Genomic DNA, 27,900 nt, shown 5'->3' with positions numbered 1-27,900 from the left:
TAAGAATAATGTCTTCCACTTCCATCCAGGTTAATACGAAGGATGTAAAGTCTCCATTTTTTTAAATAGCTGAATAGTATTCCATGGTATACATGTACCACAGCTTGTTAATCCATTCCTGGGTTGGTGGGCATTTAGGCTGTTTCCACATTTTGGCGATCGTAAATTGAGCTGCAATAAACAGTCTAGTACAAGTGTCCTTATGATTAAAGAATTTTTTTCCTTCTGGGTAGATGTCCAGAAATGGGATTGCAGGATCAAATGGGAGGTCTAGGTTGAGTGCTTTGAGGTTTCTCCATACTTCCTTCCAGAAAGGTTGTACTAGTTTGCAGTCCCACCAGCAGTGTAAAAGTGTTCCCTTCTCTCCACATCCATGCCAGCATGTGCAGTTTTGAGATTTTGTGATGTGGGCCATTCTCACTAGATGATATCTCAGGGTTGTTTTGATTTGCATTTCTCTAATATATAGAGATGATGAACATTTTTTCATATGTTTGTTAGCCATTCGTCTGTCATCTTTAGAGAAGGTTCTATTCATGTCTCTTGCCCATTGATATATGGGATTGTTGGCTTTTTTCATGTGGATTAATTTGAGTTCTCTATAGATCCTAGTTATCAAGCTTTTGTCTGATTGAAAATACGCAAATATCCTTTCCCATTGTGTAGTCTTTTACATGCAGACATCCAGTTCTCCCAACACCATTTATTGAATAGGGAGTCTTTCCCCCAAGGTATGTCCTTGTTTGGTTTATTGAAGATTAGGTGGTTGTAAGATGTTAGTTTCATTTCTTGGTTTTCAATTCGATTCCAAGTGTCTATGTCTCTATTTTTGTGCCAGTACCATGCTGTCTTGACCACTACGGCTTTGTAGTACAGACTGATATCTGGTATGTTGATGTTGTACTAGTTTTCAGTACTGAGGTATGTTGATGCCCCCAGCTTTATTTTTATTACTAAGAACTGCCTTAGCTATACGGGTTTTTTTTTCTGGTTCTATACAAAACACAGAATCATTTTTTCCAAATATTGAAAGTATGATGTTGGTATTTTGATAGGACTGGCATTGAATAGGTAGATTGCTTTGGGAAGTATAGACATTTTAACAATGTTGATTCTTCCCATCCATGAGCATGGTATGTTCTTCCATTTGTTAATATCCTCTGCTATTTCCTTTCTGAGGATTTCATAATTTTCTTTATAGAAGTCCTTCACCTCCTTCGTTAGATATATTCCTAGGTATTTCATTTTCTTTGAAACTATGGTGAAGGGAGTTGTGTCCTTAATTAGCTTCTCATCTTGACTGTTATTGGCATATACAAAGGCTACTAACTTGTGGACATGGATTTTATATCCTGAAACATTACTGTATTTTTTGATGACTTCTAGGAGGCTTGTGGTTGAGTCTTTGGGGTTCTCTAAGTATAAGATCATGTTGTCAGCAAAGAGGGAGAGTTTGACCTCCTCTGCTCCCATTTGGATTCCCTTTATTTCCTTGTCTTGCCTAATTGTGTTGGCTAGAACTTCCAGCACTATGTTGAATAGTAAAGGTGACAGAGGACAACCTTGTCTGGTTCCAGTTCTAAGAGGAAAAGCTTTCAGTTTTACTCCATTCAGCTGTGGGTTTGTCATAGATAGCTTCAATCAGTTTTAGAAATGTGGCACCTATGCCTATACTCTTCAGTTTCTAATTAGAAAAGGATGCTGGATTTTATCAAATGCGTTTTCTGCATCTATTGAGAGGATCATATGATCTTTATTTTTGCCTCTGTTAATATGGTGGATAACGTTTATGGACTTGCATATGTTAAACCAGCCTTGCATCCCTGGGATGAAACCTACTTGATCATGATGAATGACTTTTTTGATGATAAGCTGTAATCTATTGGCTAGGATTTTGTTGAGAATTTTTGCATCTATATTCATGAGTGAGATTGGTCTGAAATTCTTCTTTTTGTTTGGGTCTTTTCCTGGTTTTGGCATCAGGGTGATGTTTGCTTCATAGAATGTGTTGGGGAAGATTCCTGCTTCCTCAATTTTTGGAATAAATTCTGCAGTATAGGAATAAGCTCTTCCTTGAAGGTTTGATAGAATTCTGGAGTGAAGCCATCTGGACCAGGGCATTTTTTGGTTGGAAGATTTTTTATTGTTTCTTTGATCTCAGTGCTTGAAATTGGTCTGTTCAGGAGCTCTATTTCTTCCTGGCTAAGTCTAGGGAGAGGGTGTGATTCCAAATATTGATCCATTTCCTTCACATTGTCAAATTTCTGGGTATAGAGTTTCTGGTAGTATTCAGAGATGATCTCTTGTATCTCTGTGGAATCAGTTGTTATTTCCCCTTTATCATTTCTGATTGAGGTTACTAGAGATTTTACTTTTCATTTCCAGTTAGTCTGGCCAATGGTTTATCTATTTTTTCAAAAAACCAACTCCTTGTTTCATTAATTTTCTGAATGATTCTTTTGTTTTCAATTTCATTTATCTCTGATTTGATTTTGGATATTTCTTTTCTTCTACTGAGTTTAGGCTTAGATTGTTCTTCTTTTTCCAATTCCATAAGATGGCTTGTGAGATTGTTGATGTGCTCTCTTTCTGTTTTTTGAATGTAGGCATCTAAAGCGAATTTTCCTCTCAAAACTGCTTTTGCAGTATCCCACAGGTTTTGGTAGCTTGTGTCTTCATTGTTGTTATGCTCAAGGAAGTTAATGATTTCCTGTTTTATTTCTTCCTGCACCTATCTGTTATTCAACAGAAGATTGTTTAATTTCCATGCCTTTGTGTGGGGTCGAGCATTTTTGTTAGAGTTGAGTTCCACCTTTAGTGCCTTATGGTCTGAGAAGATACAAGGTAAAATTTCAATTCTTTTTATTCTGTTGATATTTGTTTTGTGTCCCAGGATATGATCAATTTTGGAGAATGTTCCATGGGGTGATTATCTTTTGGATGAAGTGTTCTATATGTGTCTATCAAGCACAGTTGTTCCACGGTCTCATTTAAATCTCTTATATCTTTGTTTAATTTCTGTTTAGAGGATCTGTCCAGCTCTGTAAGAGGAGTGTTAAAGTCCCCTGTTATGATGGTATTATCAGATATCATATTGCTCAGACTCAGTAAGGTCTGTTTCAAGAATCGGGGAGCATTTAAATTGGGTGCATAAATATTTAGAATTGAAACATCTTCTTGTTGTATTTTTCCATTGACCAATATAAAGTGACCATCTTTGTCTTTTTTGACTTTAGTTTCTTTAAATCCACATGTATCTGAAAATAAGATTGCAACTCCTCTTTTCTTCTGAATTCCATTTGCCTGAAAAATTGTCTTTCAACCCTTGACTTGGAGTTTTAATTTGTCTTTTGAAGCCAGGTGGGTTTCCTGCAGACAGCAGATGGATGGCTTGTGTTTTTTAATCCAGTCAGCCAATCTATGTCTCTTCAGTGGGGAATTCAAACCATTAACATTTATTGAGATAATTGATAAGTGTGGTAGTATTCTATTCGTCTTATTTTGTGAGAGTCCATTGCTTAGTTTTATCTTTTGCATCAGTGTGGAGGTTAGGTTCTGTCCTTTAATTTCTGAGTTCTCACTTTGCTGCTGATCCATTGTGATGGTCAGTGTGTAGAACAGGTTGAAGTATTTCCTGTAGAGCTGGTCTTGTGGCGAATTTCCTCAATGTTTGTATATCCGTAAATGATTTGATTTCTCCGTCAATTTTAAAGCTTAGCTTAGCGGGGTACAGAATTGTGGGCTGGAAATTGTTCTGTTTAAGTAGATTAAAGGTATTAAAGGTAGATGACCATTGTCTTCTTGCTTGCAAAGTTTCATTAGAGAAGTCTGCGGTTACTCTGATGGATTTGCCCCTGTAGGTCAACTGGCGCTTACTCCTGGCAGCTTGCAGAATCTTTTCTTTTGTCTTGACTTTGGACAGGTTCTTCACAATGTGTCTTGGAGAAGCTTGGTTAGAGTTGAGGCGACCCGGGGTCCGATATCCCTCTGAAAGCAGTGTGTCAGAATCTTTGGTGATACTTGGGAAATTTTCTTTTATAATATTCTCTAGTATGGCTTCCATTCCTCTGGGGCATTCTTCTTCCCCTTCTGGGATTCCTATAACTCATATGTTGGAACGCTTCATAAAGTCCCATAATTCTGACAGTGAATGTTCTGCTTTCTCTCTCTTCTTTTCTGCCTCTTTTACTATCTGAGTTATCTCAAGAACTTTGTCTTCTACCTCTGAAATTCTTTCTTCTGCATGGTCTAACCTGTTGCTGATACTTTCCATTGCATCTTTAAGTTCCCTAATTGACTGTTTCAGTTCCTTCAGCTCTGCTATATCCTTTCTATATTCTTCATATCGTTCATCTCTTATTTGATTCTGTTTTTGGATTTCCTTTTGGTTATTTTCCACTTTATTAGCAGTTTCCTTCATTGTTTCCATCATTTCTTTCATTGTTTTCATCATGTGTATTCTAAATTCCCTTTCTGTCATTCCTAACATTTCTTTATAGGTGGAATCCTCTGCAGTAGCTACCTCATGGTCCCTTGGCGGGGTTGTTCTGGACTGGTTCTTCATGTTGCCTGGAGTTTTCTGCTGATTCTTCCTCATGAGTGATCTCTTTTATCTGTTTCCTTGCCCTAATTTTCCTTTCACTTCCTCTTGCTCTTTAAGTTCTTGTGCCTGTGGACTAAGGTTTCGATGAGTCAGTTGCCGGCGGGTTTAGACCGATTGAACACATGCGACCACTTGCCTGTTTTCCACTGTTTTAGTCCTCCTCTTGGGGTCCAGAAGTCTTTCTCTGACTCCCTGTATCCTGGAGTCCTATCTCCCCAGACTCATGGTGCCCAGATGCTAGGAAGCTGTTACTCGGCCGCCATCTTGCTCTCTCTAGAGGGAGGATTTCTTGAGGCCTGGAGTTCTAGACCAGCCTGAGCAGCATAGAGAGACCATGTTTCCACAAAAAATAGAAAAATTAGCCAGGTGTGGCAGGTTAACCTGCAGTTACCCTACTCCAGAGACTGAGGGAGAAGGATCATTTGAACACCGGAGTTTGAGCCTGCGGTGAGCTATGATGATATTTCTAGTCTGCCTCTAGCAAGATGCTATATTAAAACACCACCAACAACAACATGGGATTGATCATATTTTCCTCTTTGCACAGCCTGCTAAGAAGCTAAGAGCCAAATCATGAACCACGTAAAGCAAAATTACAGAACTCTATGATATTTTTTTGTATACAATTTTCCCTATAGCATTGTCTGATTAAAAGAATTATTGAGGAGAAACACTACATAAAATTAACTATTTTACAGCAAATGATTCAGTGTCACTTATTAATTTCATAATGTTGTGCCTTCTCTACTGCTATCTAATTCTAAAACATTTTCATTTCATGAAAAGAGAGGTCTTTGCTTTATTTTCTCTTCCATTTTTCTTTCGATTCTTTAAAATAAAATTTTATGTATTATATCCATGTCTCCATGTCCAAAACCTTTTTTCTTTCTTTCTTCCATTTCTCTCTCTCTCTCTCTTTTTTTTTTTTAAGGTAGAGTCTCACTCTGTTGTCCAGGGTGGAGTGCAGTGGTGTGATCCTAGCCCACTGCAGCCTACAAATCTTTTTTTTTTTTTTTAATGGGGCAGGATATTAATAAACAAAATTAAAAATATCGAATTACAAGCCACACCATAGGAAAGTGAGAAGGGGTAGTCAGGAAATATGAGAAGAAACACAAAGGGTCATGTTGTGAAAGCCAGATGAAGGGGTTTCATGAAGGGAGCACTTGACAAGAGCTTTGTGCCAGAAATGTCAAATACAATGGAGATGAAAATGAGGCTGCTAAATTGATCAGTGAGGAATTTGTCTGTGACTTTTGTGAAAGTCCTGCTCCAATATCATGTGGTTAGAGGTGAAAACTTGTGATTAGGAGGTAAGATAGCAGAGACTCAGAAGCCTAGACTATTTGGAAAAATCGAGAGAGTAGTATAAAGGAGAAGAGGCTGTGGTTTGAGAGCAAAACAAGTTTAAGGATATATGTGTATTTTAATTAAGGATAGTATTGCTTAAGTCAAATATAGTACAATAGAAGGGAGAAACTTGAACAATAGTCCTGTCTCTGAGGCCAGTGTGACATTGAGCAAGGTACTTCACAACTACAGTTTTGGTTTTCTCAAACCAAACATAGTGGCTTCACTATATTATCTCTAAGATTTCTTCCAACTTTGGTGTACTATGGTGTATTCATGAGTGGATGGAAGGTATAAATAAAATGAAAACAGTAAAGTAATTTGCCAATATGATAAGGCTTTCATCATTACATAGTAGGTAGACTATTATTTTTACTAATCTACCTGGAATGCTGATCTTATAAGAAAATTTCATGATATAAGGCAAGAAAAGAATCCAGATAGCATTGCATATCAGCAATCATTTCACTAAGTTTTGTTTTATTTAAGCAACTCTAAAATGATTTGGAACTCAAAAAACTTGTTGATATGGATTGTGGTTAATTGTAAATGGCAATAAAGTCTTCAAAACTTTTCCCATCAAGATATAAAGTTCCCTCCTTTTGAATCTAGGTGGGCTCGATATCTGTGATGAAGCTCAAGCTACCTTGTGGAAGGACCCTGGCTAGAGAAGGACTGAGGCCCCAAGCCATGAGCTCTGGGTGAGCACTGATTACCCAGTCAGGTGAGTCATTGCCAGTTGAGATATTCCACCTGACACAGCATGGAGCAGAGAAGAACTGTCCCTACTGAGCCCTGCCCAAATTTCAGACATGTGGACAAAATAAGTAATTGTTTTAAGCTTGTAATTGTAAAACTGGTTTGTAACACGACAGTAAGAAACGGTGTTGGTAAATGAACATTTATTCACTGATAATCATGCAAACCAAATCCAATTTGTACAGATTGTTCTTCTAACATGCCATATTTACGTTCTTGAAAAACTCGGCATTCTCTAAAATTGCATACTAATTGCACACAGGGTTTATGAGGAAAATGGGGTTGAGGCAAACTGATCAAAACCTGTAGAATTTTAAAAGAGAGCCCTAATAAAATCATAATAATTTTATTAGAAATACTGCCCATAACACATCTCCACTGGCATTTGCTCTTAGAATTGCAATGTATCCTTATCAATCTTGTATCCTGGGGCTCCTGTTTCCTTAAAGATATTTTAACTTGTTATTTTTCCAGAGAATAGGGGTTCTTGGAGCCACTAAATCAGCTACTTTTTGCATTAAAAAAGGCTCTTTTGTAGTATTTTTTAGTCTCCTCCACCCAAAGTCTTCATATATTGCTAAATTTTTCTCTTTAACCATGAGAAAGTTTGATTCTATTGCCTCAAAAATTAACCTTGGGATTCAAAAGTAGATCAACAATACAAGTCAGTGTTTACTGACTTTCTTCATGTATGTCAATTACATATGTGCTAATTTGGACTAAAGAAACACCTGCAGCAGAACAGACAGCATCTACGGCTAGCCTGTAAGAGGCATGTGGTAAGGTACATGCCAACTGTAAAGGCCTGTATGTATTACGCTTTCATGATCATGATCTACCCTGTGCTGAAGAATGCTCAGAAGTCAGGAAGCTCAGAAGAGACTGTTATTCTGGGTGGGCAGCAGTGGGTGCTGCTTTGGTTTCTGCTTCCTTGAGTAGAGCCACCAGGAAAGAGCTGCAAGTGTTGGCTGTGGGATAGGGAACCAGAGCTGGAGGAAGGATGTGGGCATGTTCTTCCCTCCAGAAGGGGGTGGTTCTATGAGTTGCTCTTCAGTTGTAAATGCTGGTGAGAGAAAACCTTCTCCTGAGTTAAGGATGGCTTTGCACTGGTCTTTAAGGCAGGGTCATGAATGGATTCCTCAACTAGGATGTTGTCATCTAGCACAGATTTTGTGGGAATAAACTCACCAGGTAGACCATGCTCTGCTCTGTCCACTGTCTCAACCGTGGGTTCACCCAGGGTAAGTTCAGGACTCAAAGTAGCATCCTGAAGGATGAATTTGAAAGACATTGTAAGAGAAAAACTCAATCCAATTCAATTGAGGGGAATGAGGGAGAGTGAGAGGGGAGGAGGGGGTTTGGTGTGCTCACACTTAATGGGCACCATGTAAAAGTATACAGCACACCTCTTGGGTGTGGGATACAACTACAATAGGGACTCTACATAACAAATACAAATATTGTAACATAGTTGTTTGTACCCTTACATTAACCTGAAATTAAAAAAAGAAGAAAGATCTTAAGATGGGACATTTTTTTGTTTTTATTTTCACTTAAATTTAAACAAATCATTTTGTAATTGAGTTGAATTTACTATGAAGGAAAGTTTTGATGTAGAAAGTTGTTCTAAAAGGAAACCATGCATTGATGGCATTGATCTAGTGGTAAAATATGATCTATTGGCTTCTTGGATAACTGAGTCTGCGCAAATAGGCTTTATAATAATGAAAATACTTTGAATTGTGTTAATCATGTTAGAATTTGTGAATTCTTTCATTTTAAGAAGGAAAAGAGCTTACTCAGCTCTTCTATGTATGACAACACTGGTGATAACTTCTGGCATAAATTAAATAAACATAGCTTTAAACTGAGTACAAAAAATATTACTACATTTATTACTTTTACTTTCTAAGCTATTAATTGGTATGTGTCAACTCCTCCATAAAAACATATATAGATAAGACCCTCAGAATTCAAAATCTAATTTATAAAGTATGAATTATATTTATTTATTTCTGAAAGTCGTAGTTAAATAATATATTCTGCTTTAATTATCCTTTTCAGTTCATAATAATGTGTTTGCTTTATCAAAAATGAGCACATCCTGATTATAACTGAAGCAAAGATGTAAGTAAAGGAAACTTTGAATTTTAGGATATTGAAATGCAAGTTGGACTATATTTTATTAATATAGATACTGAAAGTGGGTTAACCAAGTATTGCCTATAAAAACAGAGAAGAATTATAATTAGCATTGCAGAGGGAATTTTTTGCTCATTTAGTCCTTAAGCTGATTTATTTTTTGATGAAAGGTTTTGAGACTTTGTTCCTATTTGATGAACATCAGGACAATAAACTCACTTACCATTGTCATATCAGCAAGGGGCGTAGGCAGTCCTGATTGGGTGTCAGGACTGGAAACTGGCAGAGATCCAACAATTTCTGTGGGTGAAAAATCACAAGGTATGGGTGTATCTTCATTTTTTCTTTTGTGGTTGGGGCAATAAAATAGTCAAGGCTGAAAAATGTATCAACAACTAATCCTTAAGGTGCACTACAATAAAAAAGTCATTAATGTGATTAATATATTGAAGGACAAATGTGAAGGGTGCACCTTGCATGCTTATGTGGTCAGAGTAGTTATTACAGTGGGATTTAGGGGTATTCAGTCTTATTCTACAGATTTGGACCAAGAAGGATGGCTATTTGGCTAGACCTGTGAGGATATGACTAAGCTGATAAAAAATAAAAGGCTAGAATAAATACTGGAACTAATGACCATTTGGGAATACCCACTTCTGTCTTAAAGCCTGATTTTCAGATCACCTGCGAGGGATCAAAAATCACAAACCTACAGTATCAGATGGTCTCGGGCATGAGTCTGAAGCTGACCTTTCCTTGTCTATATGTTCCTCTGTCCCTGCTTCCCAAGAGGCATTTATGAAGTTGTCCAGTGTTAAGAGTTAATATGAAACCAATATATACATAATTACATGGCCACATGAATGATAAAACACAAATATAGTCCAGCAAGGGGGAAGGGAAGGGAAAGTAAAGAAAGGGAAGAGGGGAAAAGGGAAGGTGACTGGTGGGATCTCACCTAATGTGCATAACGTGAGGGTGTTCAGCACGCCCCCTGGGTGAAGGGCTCTATTATAACTTGAACTTTACCTTCAAAGTGAGAACAATACAACCTAAAAATTTGTATCCTCATATTAATTTGAAATAACAAAAAATAAAACAACAACGATAAAAAAAGAGTTGCCTATCTAAACCAGAAAAACAGCACTGTCAAAGAGAGAATGACTGTTTCATGTTGTACTGAAATGTCATTTTCCCTGTCCACTTGGTTTACTCTTTACTGAGTGTAGAGGACTTCCAGTTTCCTGGGTCCCCCCAGGTAGCCTCTGAGGATGCTGAGGAGGCCTGATTATCCTGCTGATTTGTTTACATCTACTGTCCCTTCCTCTCTCTCTGCTACTTTCTGCCCCAGGAGGTTGACTTAATGTGGTCTATATCAGCGGTTCATTGCCCTCTGTCTATGGGATGCTTGGATTATTAGGCAGCCCTTTGGGCCTGGATATAGCAATGAGGCTTTGCTGCTTCTGGGCCCTAATCCTTTAGTGCAAGCAAACCTGTATAAATAGTCCCTTTATCAAAATCTCCTCAGATTTTCATAATTTGAATGTGCCATCTGTTTCCTGCTGGGACCCGACCAATTTACTAGATGCAGAAATGTGTTTTGGTTGTGCAGGGGAACCATGGTGGTTCTCCCTGCCTGAGATCCCCGGGCTGACCATGGTCCATCTGGGTTGAATTGAAACCCTTGAATTCTCCAAGCACTATCCTTGGTATAAAGTAGTTACCAAAGACTCATCAAATGACACACAGGCTGGAGCAAGGGAAGACAGATATGGAATCATACGTGATGTGCCTATCACAGTAATGACTGGCTTTGTAAGGCCCAAGTTAAAAGACAGTTTCCACGAGACCCTCACGCTGCCCAGTGTGACCACCGACTGACCGTCAGTGAACTGAATCGCTCCCACATCCAGGGATTGTTCTTCCTCCAGTACTTTGCGGATGAGCTTTTTGAGGTCTACAGCTGAGAGGGAGATTTCAGGTTGCTTGTCCTCCACAGTTCCACGAAGGACTCCCTCGCTTTCAATTTTGTTGGAATCGAAAGACAGGAGGTCACTTGCAGGGCTCTTTGCTTCTGTGCTGTCTCTCTTAAAGGTGGCTGTAAGTCGCATCTCTGTGGAGCTTGAACTGTAGACGGCAGAGGACACCCCCCAAACCATTGTTAGATACCTCGTAAAAAGAGTCACTACATTGCTATAAAGCTCAGGACAGCTTCCTCCTCTTTCTTGATGGGCCCTTAAAGCATATCCCACTTTAAAACGTTTTAATATTTATCAGAAATTTGAAATGTGAAAATAAAGGAATTGACACATATTATAATTCTGAAATAGAATGCTTACCGGGGCGTTAAGTCCAGTTAGCAGAAGGACTACCTACCGAATCCAGTGACCATAGATTTTTACTTTAGGTCTTGTTGAAAACGTGTAATTGTAAAGAGTTGCTGGTACTGACCAGTGTTCTTGGTGTTGTTAAGCGATGCATTGCCCATCAGGAAGAAGGATGAAGGGTCCTTCCCTGCACAAACTCCCCTAGTGTAGAATACGGCAGTGGGACAATGGATACATATGTTGTAACCGAGTCACAGCTTCATTTCTTAAGACTATTTCTCTTCTACTTCTGTTCCAAGGAGTATTTTTTAATTAAAAAAAAAAAACTCTAAGTGAAACATAACACTCTTTCTCCTCAACCCGCTTTTAAAATAACATCTTAGAAGGAAGGTGTGAGAAAAGAGGGAGGGAGATAGTACACATCAACTGTATTTATTACCATATTTATTAATTCAATGCTTGTTAGCATGTCAAAATGAAACAGGATTCTCTATGCCCCTGTCCTTGAGAATCAGCTTTTGAATTCATGTCATAAATCCACACAGAGGGGTACAGAAGTGTTTGAAAGGCCATAGGAACTGACAATGTCTGTTTCTGCCAGTGCTTCAGCCCGCCCAATCGTTCAGACTGTACAGTTTTTTATTTCGGTAGTCAATAATGGAGCAAAAATTGGGTTCTTATGACTGAGCTCTCCAAGATAAGAGGAGTCCTTTTTCTAATTCATATTGACCTTGGAACCAAGGAGCAAATTAGTTTCTCTGCTTTACTCCAGGCTTAAGGTGGTTGCATGTGTGTGTGTGCATTCAGACACACAACTTTCCACTGCAAATGATGTTTAAGAAAGAGCTCAGGCTTGCTTGTACCACAGACATGTGCGTTTATGCTTTGCTAATGAGACCCGAGTTTTATAGTATCCTGTCCACCTGACCAAGTCAATGTTTGCATATAAAGCAGTGGCTTTGACTAGACTGGTTCTTTTTAACTACTGAATAATTCATCAATTACTTCCATTTAGATAAGAAAGCATCAGAAAGACATTGACTTATTTCAGACATTATATATACAAATTATTTGTACAAAACCAGCCTTTAAATTTGCAGGGGGGAATATGCCATATTTCAAAACATGAAAAATAAGTCCAAATTACCCATCTTTCTCTTTCTTTGGTCTTCAGTGCACCAAACACAAGAGGAGCATGCAAGGGAGAAAGAATATTTATGACATTTATAGAGATAGTCAATGAATTATTTCACATACACGGAAGACCTAGTCCCATTAGTTGTTTCTTTGTTTGTACAAAATGTTAAGGAAACTTAACATTTAAACTACCATTAAAATTCAAATGGAAATTTTGAGAGCCATATGAATCTCAGAAATTAAACATCATATATGTTTTTGTTTAGGGTTTCAGCTTTAGTTCAAAGATTGTATGTACTTTTAGTGGTCTTTGCAAACTTCCTGATTTCCTCATATTCTTCTTAAAGAGGTTGCAAATATATCCTAGAAATCTTACATTTTGGGTGGTGCTGGTGCCAGGTGTTTTTTGAAAATTGTTTTTTAAATGGATTTCTTACCTCCTGAATGACATTAAATGATTAGTTTGTTCCTGAAGGTAATTTTCTAAGGAAGAACCCTGGAAGTGGGGTTTGTTGACTGATTATTTTTTGAATAGCTGTGGTCAGTAAACTTTAAGGGATTGGTCTATTCACCCTGGGACAGCTCACAAGAAAAACCACCACCTGCTACTGAGAGGGAGGGAGCACCAGGCAGCTTATGTGCATTCTCACCAGAACTTTTCAAAAACATAATCCCCACTTCACAGACAAGAAGAGGGAACAGAGTGGGAAAGTGACAGCTGCAAAGTGGCACAGCCAGTGCTGAGACCCTGCTCTGCCTGACCTCGAGCCTGGGCTCATTTTGCCACCACTTGCTTGTGCCTGAGAAAAGTCCCTTTGGTCACCAAATTGATGAATACATTTTGCTTTCCTTTGGGCATGTGCAGAGGGTGCCAAAAAATGTGCACACATTTTAAGAAAGGAAAAAACTGCATTAAAATTGTAATATTCAGTATGTCCCAACAACAATAAATGAATACAAGTCATGTTTGACTTCTGCAACTACAAGAGGTGCTCAGAGTTCAAACAATCCACCTGCTGCAGCCTTCCAGAGTGTGGGATTACAGGTGTGAGCCACGTCACCCAGCTCTTACCCTCCTCTTTTGTTTGTTTTCAACGTCCATTATACCATGTTATATCCATATATACCCATTGTTTAGCTCCCACTTATAAGTGAGAGTGTGTGGTATTTGTTTTTCCATTGCTAAGATTATTCACTTAGGAAAATGGTCTTCAGTGCCATCTAAGTTGCTGCAAAAGACATTATTTTGTTCCTTTCTACAACTGAGTAATACTCCATGGAATATATTATATACACCTTATTTTATTTAACCGCTCATTAACTGATGGAAACTTAGGTTGATTCCCTGTCTTTACAATTTGAATTGTGCTGTGATAAACACTCAGGAGCAGGTGTCTTTCTTGAACGATAACTTCTTTTCCTTTGGGTGGATATCCAGTCATGTGATTGCTGGATTGAATGGTAGGTCTCCTTTTACTTCTTTGAGGAATCTTCATACTGTTTCCCATAGAGGTTATACTAATTCACATTCCTGTTAACAGTGTATAGCATTCTCTTTTCACTGTGTCTGTGCCAAAATCTGTTGCTTTTTGACTTTTTAATAATGGCCATTCTGGTAAGTATAAGATGCTATCTCATCGTGGGTTTAATTTGCATTTCCCTGATTATTAGTAGCATTAACCTTTTTTCTACCATTTGTTTCTTGGCTATTTCTCTTCTTTTGAAAAAAATTTGTTCATGTCTTTGGCCCACTTTGTAATGAAATTATTTGTTTTTTTTTCTTGCTGACTTTTTTGAGTTCCCTGTAGATTCTGAATACTTGTCCTTTGTCAGATGTATAGTTTATGAATATTTTTCCACACTGTGTAGGTTATCTATTTACTCTGTTGATTATTTCCCTCACAGTACAGAAACTTTTTAGTTTAATTAAGTCCCATTTATTTATTTTTCTTGTTGCCGTATTTGCTTTTGGGGTCTTAGTCATAAATTCTTTGCCTAGACCAATGTCCAAAGGAGTCTTTTAAAAAATATTTTCTTCTAGAATTTTTATGGTGTCAGGTCTTACATTGAGATCTTTAATTTATCTTGAGTTAATTTTAGTATATGGTAAGAGACAGGGATCCAGTTTCATTCTTCTGCATGTGGCTGTCCAATTTTCCCAGCATCATTTATTGAATAGGGCATCCTTTCCTCAGTGTATCATGTCTACTTTTAGTACCATGCTGTTTTGGTTTCTATGGCTTTGTACTATAATTTAAAGTCAAGTAATGTGATGCCTCTAGATTTGTTCTTTTTGCTTAGGATTGCTTTGGTTATTTGGGCTCTTTTTAGGTTCCATATGAAACAGGATTTTTTCGCTAGTTTTGTGAAAAATGATGCAAGTATATTGATGGGAATTACGTTCAACCTGTAAATCACTTTAAGCAGTATGAACACTTTGACAATATTGATTCTTCCAATCCGGGAGTGTGGGAGGTTTTTCCACTTATTTGTGTCATCTATGATTTCTCTCATCAGTGTTTTAAACTTCTTGTAGAGAGCTTTTACCACTGTGAATAAGTACATTCCTAGGTATTTTATTATTTTTTCACAGCTGTTGTAAATGGTATTGAGTTCTTGATTTGACTCTTAGTGTGAAACTGGTATTGAGTTCTTGATTTGACTCTTAGTGTGACTATTATTAGTATATATAAATGCTTCTGATTTAGGTACATTAATTTTGTAACTGGAGACTTTACTAAATTTATTTTCAATTCAAGGAGTCTTTAGAAGGAGTCATCTTTATGATTTTCTAGCTATAAGACCATAATATCAGCAAACAGGGATAGCTTGGCCTCCTCTTTTAAGATTTGGATGACCTTTCTTTCTTTTGCCTGATTGCTCTGGCTAGGACTTCTGTATTATGTTGAATAGAAGTGGTGACAGTGGGAAGCCTTGTCTTATTTCAGTTCTTAGAGGAATGCTTTTAACTTTTTCCCATTCAGTATAATGTTGGTTGTGAGTTTGTCATATATGACTTTTATTATTTTGAGGAATTTTCCTTCTATGTTTCGTTTGTTGAGGTTTTTATCATAAAGGGGTGGATTTTTATCAAATGTTTTTTCTACATCTGTTAAAATGATCATGTGGCTTTTGTCTTTAATTCTGTTTATGTGATGAATCACATTTATTGCTTTGCATATATTGAACCATCCTTGCATCTCTGGAATGAAACCCACTTGATCATGGGGAATTCCCTCTTTGATGTGCCATTGAATTTGATTTGCTAGTATTTTGTTCAGGAGTTTTTATCTATGTTCATGAGGGATATTGCTTTGTAGTTTTCTTTTTTTGTGTGTCCTTTCCTGGTTTTGGTATTAAGCTGATAGTGGCTTTGTAAAATGACCTAGGGAGGATTCCTTTCTTCTCGATGTTATGGAACAGTTTTGGTAGGATAGGTGCCAGTCCTTCTTGGTAGATAAGTAGAATTAAGCTGTCAATGTCTCTGATGTGGGCATTTTTTTTTAAAGGGAGATTTTTTTAATTACTACTTCAATCTCATTATTCATTATTGATTTGTTTAGGATTTCTATATCTTCCTGATTCAAGCTTGGGAGATGGTATGTTGCCAAAAATTTACCCATTTCCTCCAGATTTTCTAGTTCGTTTGCATAGTGGTTGTCAAAGTATTGTTAGATGTTATTTTGTATTTCTGCGGTATCAGTTGTAACATCTTCTTTTTAATTTCTGATTGAACTTATTTGAATCCTTTCTCTTCTTCTTTATTTATCTAGATAGCAGTCTACCAATTTTGCTAATCTTTTCAAAGAACCAAATTTTTGTTTCATTTGTTTCTGTATTTTTTGTTTGTTTGTTTCAGTTTTGTTTAGTTCTGCTCTGATCTTTGATGTCCTTTTCTTCTACTAGTTTGGGTTTGGTATGCTCTTATTTCTCTTGTTCCTTGAGGTGGGACATTAGTTTATTCAATCTGTAATCTTTCTGTCTTTCTGATGTAGGCATTTAGTGTATGAACTAGACTCTGAGCACTGCTTTTTTTGTATCCCAGAGACTTTTTGGTAGCTTGTGTCATTTTTGTTGTTCAATTTGAAAAGGTTTTTTAATTTCCATCATGATTTTGTCACTGACCCAGCAATCATTTAGCAGCAGGTTTTAATTTCCACGCATTTGTGTAGTTTTGACAGTTCCTCTTGAAATTGAGGTACAGTTTTATTTCAGTGTGATCTGAGAAAGTACATGACATAATTTCAATTTTTTTTTTTTTTGAGACAGAGCCTCAAAGTGTTGCCCTGGGTAGAGTGTCGTGGCATCATAGCTCACAGCAACCTCCAACTCCTGGGCTTAAGCAATTCTCCTGTCTCTGCCACCCAAGTAGCTGGGACTACAGGCACCTGCCACAATGCCTGGCTATTTTTTTTTTTTTTTGGTTGCAGCCATCATTGTTGTTTGGTGGGCCCACGCTAGATTCAAACTTGCCAGTTCAAGTGTATGTGGCTGGCGCTTTAGCTGCTTGAGCCATAGGCACCGAGCCCATAATTTCAATTTTTTATTTGTTTATTAATTTTTTTATTTCAGATTAATATGAGGATAGAAATGATTAGGTTATATTGCTTGTGTTTGTTATATTGCTTGTGTTAGCGTCCAGGTCATAGTTGTGCCCCTCAGCCAGGAGGTGTGCCACATACCCATATATTGTGCCTGTTAGGTAAGAGCACACCAGATTTCAGTTTTTTAAAATTTGCTGAGACTTCTTTTGTGGCTTAACATATGACCTATCTTGGAAAATGTTTCATGTGCTGATGAGAAGAATGTATATTCCCCAGGTAGTGTGTTCTGTAAATATCTGTTTACTGATTCATTTTCTTTCACTGGAGATCAGTTTTTACTTTCCATAGATGGAATCCTATTTTCACTTGGCTTCTTTCACTCAACACAGATATTTTGAGATGTACCCATGGTGTGTGTTTTCCAATATTTCCTTCCTTTGTTAAGAAGTAGTCTATAGTGAGAACATGGTAAAATTTGCTCTTCTATTGCACTGTGATGGAGGTCTGGGTTGCTTCTAGTTCTTGCCTATTAAAAATAAAGCTGCTTTATTGTGCACAAGTCATTGAAGGAGTATACCCTCCAATTATATTAAATGATTGTTAATAGTTTTCTACTTTTGCTGTAAGAGATAAAATAATATTTAAAGTGTATCTTTCACTGTTCATACCATAATTTTGTTAATAATAGATGTCTTAACTCCTCAATCACATTGAGAGAATCAAACGAGGTCACTGATATAAAAGTACTTGTTAAATTGTAAATCAGCTTTTATAGAAGTGAGCTGGAGGAAAGACAGCAGCAGGAGACTCATAGGGTTTTAGATCTTCCGTGGGTATTTGGCCCCACAAGAAAGCAATTTTCTTCATAATAAGTTTACTTTACAATATTCTAAGCATTGTTATTAATGTTCAAAAGTTAGCCATCCTCATAAACTTATCATTTATTGTATTCAGGGGTCAAGATATGTTCTGGTTGATAAAGTCTTCACGTCATAATGAAATCATTGGGAAAATGTGATCAAACTTACTTTATAAGCATCTTAGGTAAAAATAAGAATTAATCTATATGGAGATAAACACTTGGGAAAGAATCACCTTTAAGGGATATATCTTTAAAATTTTAACCTTGCAAAATTTCATCACCTAAAGATTTGGTTTTCTTCTGAAATAGATTTAAAAAAAAATTAGATTTGCATTTCTTGAAGAGAAGGAATAGTGAGCATTTGAATCTTCACCAAGAGAACTGTTCTTATGTCTTTCCTTTAGCTCTAAATTAGAAATTTGTTCTTTAACTGTGGTGATTTATTCAGAAGACCTTGCCACCTATGTAAAATATTTTCCTGTCAGCACTTGTTTTTCTCTCATCCATCTGATTTCACGTGGAATACTTCAGAGTAACATCTTGAAATGAAGGAAAATGAGTTTGCTTTAGTATATGTTAAGGGTTTAATCTTCTATAACTGTTACTTTTTGGTATTTACATTCTTTGGAGTTACACAAATCAGAGGGGCCTAATTGCTTTGGAAGAAACAAACACCAGGACAGCTCCCCCAACGTGATTTGTTCTGCGTCTGTAGAACCCCGGCACTGTGCACCTTCTTGCCTTGAGATGGAGCAGGAAGACTTCTGGTGAGACTGACAAATCCCTCTCAGGGCATGGAGTCTCATTCAGCTCACACAGGGCTGATATTTACTCTGTGGCATGTTTGAAAAAATACCATATTATGACCCCACGTGTGTATGTTTTGAATAATGAGAACTTAAAATGTAAATAATTTTTCCAGAAATCATGAACCCACTTTAGTGTTGGGGTTCTGCTGGACACATGCCAGCCTGTGCCAAAGCCACAGGGACTCATCAAGCCTGCCTGTAGTGTGGCACTATTTTATGGTTTTATTTCTTTTATTTAAACTTTTAAGTCAATAATTTTTGAATGGTAATGCATTACTATGGTTTGGTCGTCAATATAAAAGGTGTATTTTGGGGAGTTTTGTTTCCATTCCTGCTTTCGTTCACCTCAGTTTTCTAGCTCCCTCACCACTCTAGGGACCATTTTTTATTAGGTTCATGTGTCTCCCTTGGGCAGTGCGAGTTGTTTAAATGGTGATGATATTTAACATTTGATAGGAAACCAGACAATCAGACACCAAGGCAAATGCCACTTTTTGGGATCTGTCTCTCCCGAGGTATTTTCCTAAGAGGTTTTTTTAATAACAACATTGGCAGGGACAGCAGATGGACCCTCTGCTGAGAGCAGTATCTGGCTCCTGTAAGGAGGAAGGAATACAGCTTCTTTCTTACCTCTCAAAAGTTACCTAGACTTATGTGCTAAACAGACAATTTCTTTATCTGTAACATATTCAGCTTGCAGGATTTTGCAAAGCTAAACAATTGTGGAAAAAAATTCGTCATGATACTGCTTTTAAGAAGAGGATAGGAAGAGAATAATTTAAAAATTGAAAAATTAAGAGGAGTCTGATTCTCTTACTTACCTAAATCCTAACACATGAATCTTTTTGAATCCTGGAAGTTTCTTGAATACCTTTTGCATCTGCAGGAAGAGAGAAATTTTTTGAATATTCTTTGGTTCTCCTGGGTCAGATCTTTACCCAACTGAGAAAGCCTAAACAGCTTTGATGAGTTAGGGGGAAACTGGAAATGGAAAACTGAAACGATGAATGAAGTTAAAAATCTTTGTTTTCTGTTATTTCTGAAACCCAGGGGAAAATATTTTGCTATTTATTAAAAATCTGCAATTAGATAGTTCTGACCTGCTCTTATGATTACATAAAATATGAAATAACTTCAAGGTGGCATTTGGAGGAAAATCGTTTAGCTATAGAATTTTCACTTATATACACAGAGTAATAATATTTTTTGAGTATAACTATCCACATTAACTCTAATATTTTAACCACAATATTTTCTGAATTCATTATATGATGTAGAAAATATCTGTAATGTTAAAGGGATTACTACATTCAACATGGCTGCTGCACATAAATAAAATGGTAGAAATACATTCCCATCTAATAGACTGGATTTGTTGTTAGATTCATGGGGCACCACAAGAAATCTAAATTAATTTGACCTTACTGCTGAGGCTGTCACCAGAATACTTTACAACTGCTATACCCAGTAGCCTCCTTGCCCACCACAGCCTGGCTTCTGCTCCTGGTTCTCTGTAAGCCGCTGTCTCTGCAAATGGCATTTTCCATTCATCCTCCACAGAGTCCCGGGTCTTTCTTGGCTTTTCTTCCATCCCTCTGACCAATCTCTCGGTCTTCTTAGCTCCACCTGATTCCTGTCTCCACACTTTGCTTTAAACATTAGTAGGAGTCTGCAGGCTGCCACCCTCAGCCTCCTTGTCTTGCCCCTCCGGTTTATTCCTTAAGTTTGACTATGGGCCTGTGTGAAGCCCTGAGGATATGTCACATAGGCCTGCACTGCCCCATCCAGCTTTCCCATTGGAAGGCTGGGAGGCAGGAGAGACGAGGAGGAAGAGCTGGTGATCTGGTGGTGAAGCTTGGGAGGCAGAACAGGGTGAAGGGGGAAGCTGAACAGGTGCGCGGACACGAGCCCTGTCCTCTCTTCCCTGTCCCCTCTCTAATCTCCTTCTTGCTGGGGGGTTTCATTTTCTCCCTTGGCTTCAATAATCACCTGACACATAGCTTTAGAGTTTTCTGCAGGAGTATTTCAACATTTGCCACTAAATAAATTTGCCCCAACCGGAGTCCTTCTGTTCCTCTCAGATCTGCTTTTTGTCCTAGCCTCTCTACCTCAGGGTGATGAGCTCCAGCATGTTCCATGCCCCAAAGCCCAGCGTCTCTAGAAATCTTTCCTCTATGGCCTCTCACAAGGCAGCCACCAATTCCTATTGGTTTGAACCTCCCAGCGTTTTTCGTTCCCACAATGTCCTTCTCACACACAGGGCCGGCACACTCTCTCAGTCCTTCTCACAGGCAGGGCCTGCACACTCCCTCAGCCCTTCTTATATGCAGGGCCGGCACACTCCCTCAGCCCTTCTCACATGCAGGGCCTGCACACTCCCTCAGTCCTTCTCACACGCAGGGCCTGCACACTCCCTCAGCCCTTCTCACACTCAGGGCTGGCACACTCCCTCAGCCCTTCTTATATGCAGGGCTGGCACACTCCCTCAGCCCTTCTCACACTCAGGGTCTGCACACTCCCTCAGCCCTTCTCACACGCAGGGCCTGCACGCTCCCTCAGCCCTTCTCACATGCAGGGCCTGCACACTCCCTCAGCCCTTCTTATATGCAGGGCCAGTACTCTCTATCAGCTCTGTTCCTGCACCACTGAAATGGGATTATGTGTGTGGGTGACCGAGGAAGGCAGAAGAAATGGCTTTCTGGGCGTGTGGGCAAGGGAGGCGGTCTCTCCCTGAGTGGAATCTTTGCTAAGGGAATCATTCCATATTCTGTTGCTCTTTGCTAAAAATCCCTTGCTGGGCTGTGCTGCCTATTGAATAAGGCCCAATTTTTTAGAACGGCATTTAAGACCTTATGATATTTGCACACTCATACCTTTCCTCCAAGTTGCCTTATCATTCCATTTACACTCCGTGTCAACATTATCCCCTTGGCCAATAGCACACCCTACCTTGACACTAAACTGACCTGTGTCCCTCCCCACGTACAACTGGCATTTCTCTTTCACCAGCCTCTGGTGAACTATTTTCCCTTAGTCCAAGATGCATTTGCTCATTGGCCACCTCCCTCCATGTCCGTTTTCAAAGCCAACGCCAACATCTTCTCTACTGAAAAGCACTTGCAGGGCACACAGCCTGTTGTTTCAGGGGTTTTTCCTCTTTCTTTTTTTTTTTTTTTTTGTTTTTTGAGACAGAGTCTCACTATGTTGCCCTCAGTAGAGTGCTGTGGTGTCACAGCTCACCAGCTCACAGCAACCTCAAACTCTTGGGCTTAAGCAATTCTCTTGCCTCAGCCTCCCAAATAGCTGGGACTATAGGCACCTGCCACAATGCCCAGCTATTTTTTTGTTGCAGTTGTCATTGATGTTTAGCTGGCTCAGGCTGGGTTTGAACCCTCTGTGCCCTCCGTGCATGTGGTTGGCGCTATAACCACTGTGCTACAGGTGCTGCCCAAGGGGGGTTTTCCTCTTGACTACCCTGGAACTTACTGCGGTACACCCATAAAAGGCTGTGAGGTACATTTCCATCCCCCCTGAGGTGATGCTCTTGGCCTCAGGGGCCAGGCCTTGACTGAATCAGCTTTGTTTCCCTCCCACTTTCTAGCAGATTATCATTCACACAGTAGGGACTCAGCAAATTTCAGCTGAGTTGACTGCATCTCTTTATTCTCTAAACTCATCAACATGCCATGGTGTTGTCCCTGTAGCTGAGATAAAACGCCAATTCTGCACTGTTGCGCCAAGGCCTGGAGCAGTGATGCACAGACAACCCCCCAGTCACCTGTACTGGGCTCAGGAGCACATCGTGAACAGTTTTTCCCCAGCTGACTGATTTGCCTTCTAATTATATTTTCTTATGCCAACACTAAAGATAGTTTTCATTCCTTAAAGGAACTGCAGTGATGATGGCAGGCTCACTTTTTGGGTGACAAGGAGATACTTGTGAAGGCCGGCCTGGGTTTAAGCATCTGTTTTAGTACTTTCTAGTTGCAAGACTTTGAGTATTGCTGAACTTTCTGAGACTTGGTCTCCTTAGCCAAAATGGAAAAACAATACCTACCTTGTAAGATTGTTGTAAGGAATAACTAGCAAGTAAGAAGTGCCTGGCACACAGGTGGGCAGGGAGTCAGGGAATTGGTGCCACTGCTCGTTTTCCCCACCTCTCCTCCTGGACTACTGGCTGCCAAAGGCCAGACTTTCTCTTATTTCCCCAGTGACCACACAGCATGGAGCCTGGCAAGGGCAGGTCAAACCTTCAGGTGGTCATTTTTGAATGACCTAGTGAGGGGAAGGACAAGATGAAGGCCTTATAGAGGTCAGGGGCAGGGAACCTGGGTAGGAGGTTTCTTAAGTCTCTATCCTTACCCTATCATGGGGTCAACAGAGAAGAACTAGGAGGTCAGGCTCTGCAGAGCTGGTTTTTACTCTGTGGTCAGACAGGAAGGGCTCTGTACACCTTCAGGTCTGTCCTGGCCTCCTGGGACAAATAGGTTTGGGGCCACTGGGAATTTGTCATGCCATTCCAGTGATAGCACCTGGAACTGAATGCTTAAGTATGAGCTGCAAGTTCTTTTTTTTTTTTGAGACAGAGTTTCACTATTTTGCCCTTGGTAGAGTGCTGTAGCATCACAGCTCACAGCAACCTCAAACTCTTGGGCTTAGGCAATTCTCTTGCCTCAGCCTCCTGAGTAGCTTGGACTACAGGCGCTGGCCATGATGCTGGCTATTTTTTGGTTGCAGTTGTCATTGTTTAGCAGGCCAGGGCTGGGCTCGAACCCACTTGCCTTGATGTACGTGGCCAGTGCCCTACTCACTGAGCTACTGGAACCGAGCCTGAGCTGCAAATTCTGCAGTAGGAGATTCAGCCCTTGAATCATCCCTCTGTCCTGTCTGCGATTCTATGCAATTCATTCTGGATTATATGCATGAAAACAGTCAACTAAGCACAGAATTGCCTTTTTGGAGGTCTGCAGCATCAGCGTCCACAACCGGAGGCACTGCTGAGAGCTGCTCCCCTCTCCCGGCTGGATGGCCCTGGCTCACGTGGAGGGCAGTTGTCGCTCCTTTCCCTGCTCCCTTTTGAACCCATCTGCCATTGATTAAGAATCAGCTTTGCTTAGGAGTGTAGTAGAGAAGGCATCTAGGGACGGGATGACAAAAGCCTCAGTTAATTGTGCTAAATAAGCTTCTGGGGACCTTCCACTCATGGGGCAATAGCCACTAAATTGCTAATTAACCTTATTAATAACGCTAAATGCACAGGGCTTCCCAGATTCTGCCAGAATCTAAGTTAACAGGGCTGCAGAAATGCAGCCCGTGTTGAGTCCTCATGAATGTTTGCACAGCAGAAAGCTCCTGACAACAACTAAGCGATTCCTTTTGACATTTGTATTAAATTGCTCATTAGGTTTATTGTGGAAATTTAATTACCACTAAGCACTGTCCATTAATTCCTGATTAGTCCCAAATGGCTGTACTGAGGCAGGCGGTGGGGGGGGGGGGGCTGTGTTAGGACGGATTGGTTATTCCAGGGCAGGCTGGGGGGCAGGGGAGACCCCCCTGGGAGACTGGAGAGGGAACAGCTGCTGTGAGCAGGGGGGCTCTGTCTTGGGGGAACTGGTGATGGTGCAAATGGAAGCAGCGGGGATGACATGGCACCAGCCTGGGCGAGACAGATTCTTCTTTGACTAATACGTTTTTCAGAGTCCAGAAGGGGTTTGCCCACTTAATGATGACAATAGTTATTTACTCATAGATATATATTTGGGAAAAGTAGGAAATATAGTACTGTGGTTAGGAGTGTTCTGGTGCCAGGCTGCATGGGTTGGAATCTTGGTTCTGTCAGATAATAGATATGTTATCTGGGCATGTTAATCTCCTTGTGCCTCAGTTTCCTCTTTTAAAAAGGGGAATAATATTACTTACAGGATTGCATGAAAAATTAAGTGAGTTTATATGTATGTATATATAATATAAATATAATATATACAGAATATATATATATATATAAAATATATAAAGAATTAAGAGCACTGCCAGCCATTGAGTTGGAAAGGGACTGTGGGGTCATCTTCTGTAATTTCTATGTGAGGAAATCAAGGCCAGGGAAAACTAGTGTGCCCCAAATTCTCATGGATGATTTTTGGCAGAAACAAGACTAGCGTTCAGGTTTTTAAAAAGCCTCAATGTATATGCATTATTCTACATCACGTTGTTTTAGGTGCTTAGAAAATTGATAACAAGTCAGGAAAGAGTCTGCGTCCAATTATCCAACTTTGAAGCTACTTCAGCTGCACTAAGGATTTTCTGAAAAGAATGTTTCAAAGAAAAATATGGAAACGTTAACAAGCTATTCTTTAATTCATTTTATCTAATAATCCATGTCCAAGTACTTCTTTGGTTCATAAACACTGCAGGCTGATTCTTTCTCTTTGAAGTTTTTAGAAAGGATTATTTGCATTTTATTGACAGAGCGCTGCTGTGAGGAGAGGTTGGAGGTTATGAGTGCTTCATTTCTTCATCTCTCCAGGTGAGAGAAGGAATGTTTTAAGTTCTCCAAGCATGAGGAGTGGGGCCTACTTTTCCCCAGCCATACTGAGTGAGATAAGCAGTTTATGGTTATGTAATCTCATGGATGCTTCATTTTTAGTTGTGTTTATACAAATAACTGCTGAGTAGTTAACTGCATCTCAAGCTCTGTATTAGGACATTAGGCTTCAGAGATGTTTTCAGAGAACAGTCTCTGCTCTCAAGGGGAAGCTTATAGCCTGGTGATAGTGAGAGTGGCAGGTGAGAAAGAGAGATGGTAAAGGCTGTAGATGTGTGAAAATAATCTTGAGACAGGATGATTAGTGTTGTACCAGCAGTGGGCACCAGGTATTAGCAAGCCCAGCAGAGAGGTACTCAACCCAGAATGAGTGAGGGAATGTTCCATGATGAAGTCCCTAAAATGAGGCTTGAGAAGTGGCATTTTAGACACAGAGGGCAGAACACAGAAAGGCTAAGAGTGAGGAAAATTTGCAGAGAGTTTGTATTTCTGAAAGCTAGTAGTGTAAAGGAGGGGAGTAAAAAGGAACCAGTATAAAATGAGGCTGGAAAGGAAGGCAAGGATCATATCACAGTATTGAGATGCTGTGCTCACAAAGTGGTTGGCTTTATCTTGTAGGGAGTTGAAGAGTAATTGAATTTGATCAAGGAGAGATATATGATTATGATCAGAGACGTAAGAGACATCATAAAAAAGCTGCTTGATTTCGTAATTGATGACATGGATAATGGAATTGCCCTCCATCTATCACCCAGAAAAAATATCATGTATTAAATGGCAAAAATAAAAATGTTATGTAAAGAAAAAGTATTATGGGGGGGCATAGGCAAGATGGCTGACTGGAGCCAGCTTTCCACAGAGGCTCCTGTCCAGAAGGAGAGTTAAAGGACAGAAGTTTAGCAAGTAAGCTGATAGTTTGGAGCTGAGCCAAGAGAGAAGGTTGAAGAACGCACATCAACTCTGCTGAGGTAAGCTGTGACCCCAAAGAAACAAACAATAGGTACAAAAATCCATCACCAAGTGGATGGGAGTCATCTCCCCCATGAGAATAGCATGCAGTATACTTTCTACAAATAAGCCAGCAGAGTTTGGGTCTCCTCCTATTTTATCCCATGGGAGAGACTCTCTAAAAACTGGAACTTCTTCCCCAGTGTGCCATGGCATGCTCCTGCCAGGTATAAAACTATATAAAACTGTATATATTCTCTACCTGCAATTCTGAGCTCCCAGCACTCCCCTCCACTTTCACCTCAAGGTCTGGAAGCCTGTCTCCCATGGAGTCCAGATTCTTAGGCATTTTCTCGAGAGGTGTGCACAAGGCATAGGCTATTTTAGGTTTGTGCTGATTCTGTGGCACAGATGAAATGAGAAGATGGTGGACTGAGAGAACCATATGGGAGAGGGAGAGGTGGTGCCCCCCAGCACAGAGCAGCAGTGGCAGCAGCAGGAACAATAGTGCTTACACAACTGGGGATATTTTGGAGAGATACTCCCTGCCTCTCTGGGCAACCAGAGAAATCTGGGCATCTTCTCCAGTGGAAGCCACTGGAGGAATAGATCTGGGACAGAAGCACAGGCCCCTTGAGTTAAGGGTATGCCTGAAGAGGTACCTGCCTGGGTGGGGTGTGGCAGGGATGTGCAGAGATGGTATAGTCCCAGGGTGGAGTGGAGTCAGAAGGACTGCTTTAGTGAGCCTAAGAAGCACCTGGTCCCCAGGGGATCATAGTTGAGACAAAAGCAGACAGGGAAAGAGGCAGGAACTGAGAGCTGAGTCTGAGCTCTAACTGTACCCGCCCCAACACAGAGAGCAACAGAGACAGACATGCCAGCTCCGGGCAGCAGCACAGACTGGGGCTGAGTCACAGTTTCTGTGAACTCAAACAGCACTTGGTTCATGGGGGAATATAGCCAGGACAGAAACACAAATTCTGCGAAAATAGAAGAGTCAGCAACATCAATCAGGGGCAGGGCTGGAACTAAGTGAACCACCCCAGCTTCCATTAAGCACCCGAGGTTGTCAGGCCTCAGCTTCCCCTGCTGATGGTGGCAGATTGTAGTGGCCTGGATGAGGAGACATAGATTTCCCTGTGACTCAGGCAGGCACAGACCCCTGGCACATCTGCTCATTAGAGGGAACTGGGTCACAGCCCTGTAGGGTTACCAGTGACTGGGTGTGACAGAGGTGCAAGGTAGGGAAGGAGTCATCAACATTCCCAGACTAATTCATTTGTTAGGTGGGTCCTTCTGACTCCACAGAGCAATGGAATGAGTCATACTCGAGCTACCAGCAGATGCCTGCTATCTAGGTGCTGGAGACCTTTTGAACTCTCCCACTTGAGATTGAGTGCTGACTGGGACAATTGATTTCGAACTCTTGAACTAGGCTAATCACCTGAGGACTATCCAAAGTGGTACCCTGGGTGTGTGGTTGTAGGAAGGTTCGATTTTCCTTTTCCAATTGTTGCCCGTGGGGTGCAGGGTGACTTAATTGCTGGTATTTCTCCACAGCTGAGACTTCCATGCATTCTCTGGTTTCTCTTCAGATCGTATAAATCTTTTGCCTTTTACCAGAATAACTGATTCACTAGGGCAGGACAGTGACCAGCTGAAAATAAGACAGAGCCACTTTGCCCCACCACACCTAGCAGGTCCCCAGTGTCTCAGGCCATAGCACTGTAAGGGTCCTTTGCAAAGCTCTAGGGGAAAAGGTACAGACACAAGTCCAAGCTCTTGGGCAAAGGGCTGGTTAATCATTACTCCAAGAACCCCCAACCCAAATTCACCTTATATGCTGCTCATCTAGCCAAATGGTGTAAAATAATC

General features: G+C 40.0%; 1 protein-coding gene across 1 annotated transcript in view; it reads right to left on the bottom strand.

Annotated features, from left to right (window-relative positions):
* IMPG1 (interphotoreceptor matrix proteoglycan 1) overlaps positions 1 to 27,900 on the bottom strand; it is a 163,033-nt gene that overhangs the window by 70,623 nt on the left and 64,510 nt on the right. The window contains 5 exon segments of the mRNA XM_053603577.1: positions 7,897 to 7,979; positions 9,078 to 9,154; positions 10,737 to 10,981; positions 12,329 to 12,349; positions 19,355 to 19,413. Of these exon segments, the coding sequence (XP_053459552.1) occupies positions 7,897 to 7,979; positions 9,078 to 9,154; positions 10,737 to 10,981; positions 12,329 to 12,349; positions 19,355 to 19,413 (485 nt within the window).

Source organism: Nycticebus coucang, chromosome 9, assembly GCF_027406575.1.
Source record: "Nycticebus coucang isolate mNycCou1 chromosome 9, mNycCou1.pri, whole genome shotgun sequence".
Lineage (NCBI taxonomy): Eukaryota > Metazoa > Chordata > Mammalia > Primates > Lorisidae > Nycticebus > Nycticebus coucang.
This window is presented reverse-complemented; position numbering and strand designations above follow the sequence as displayed.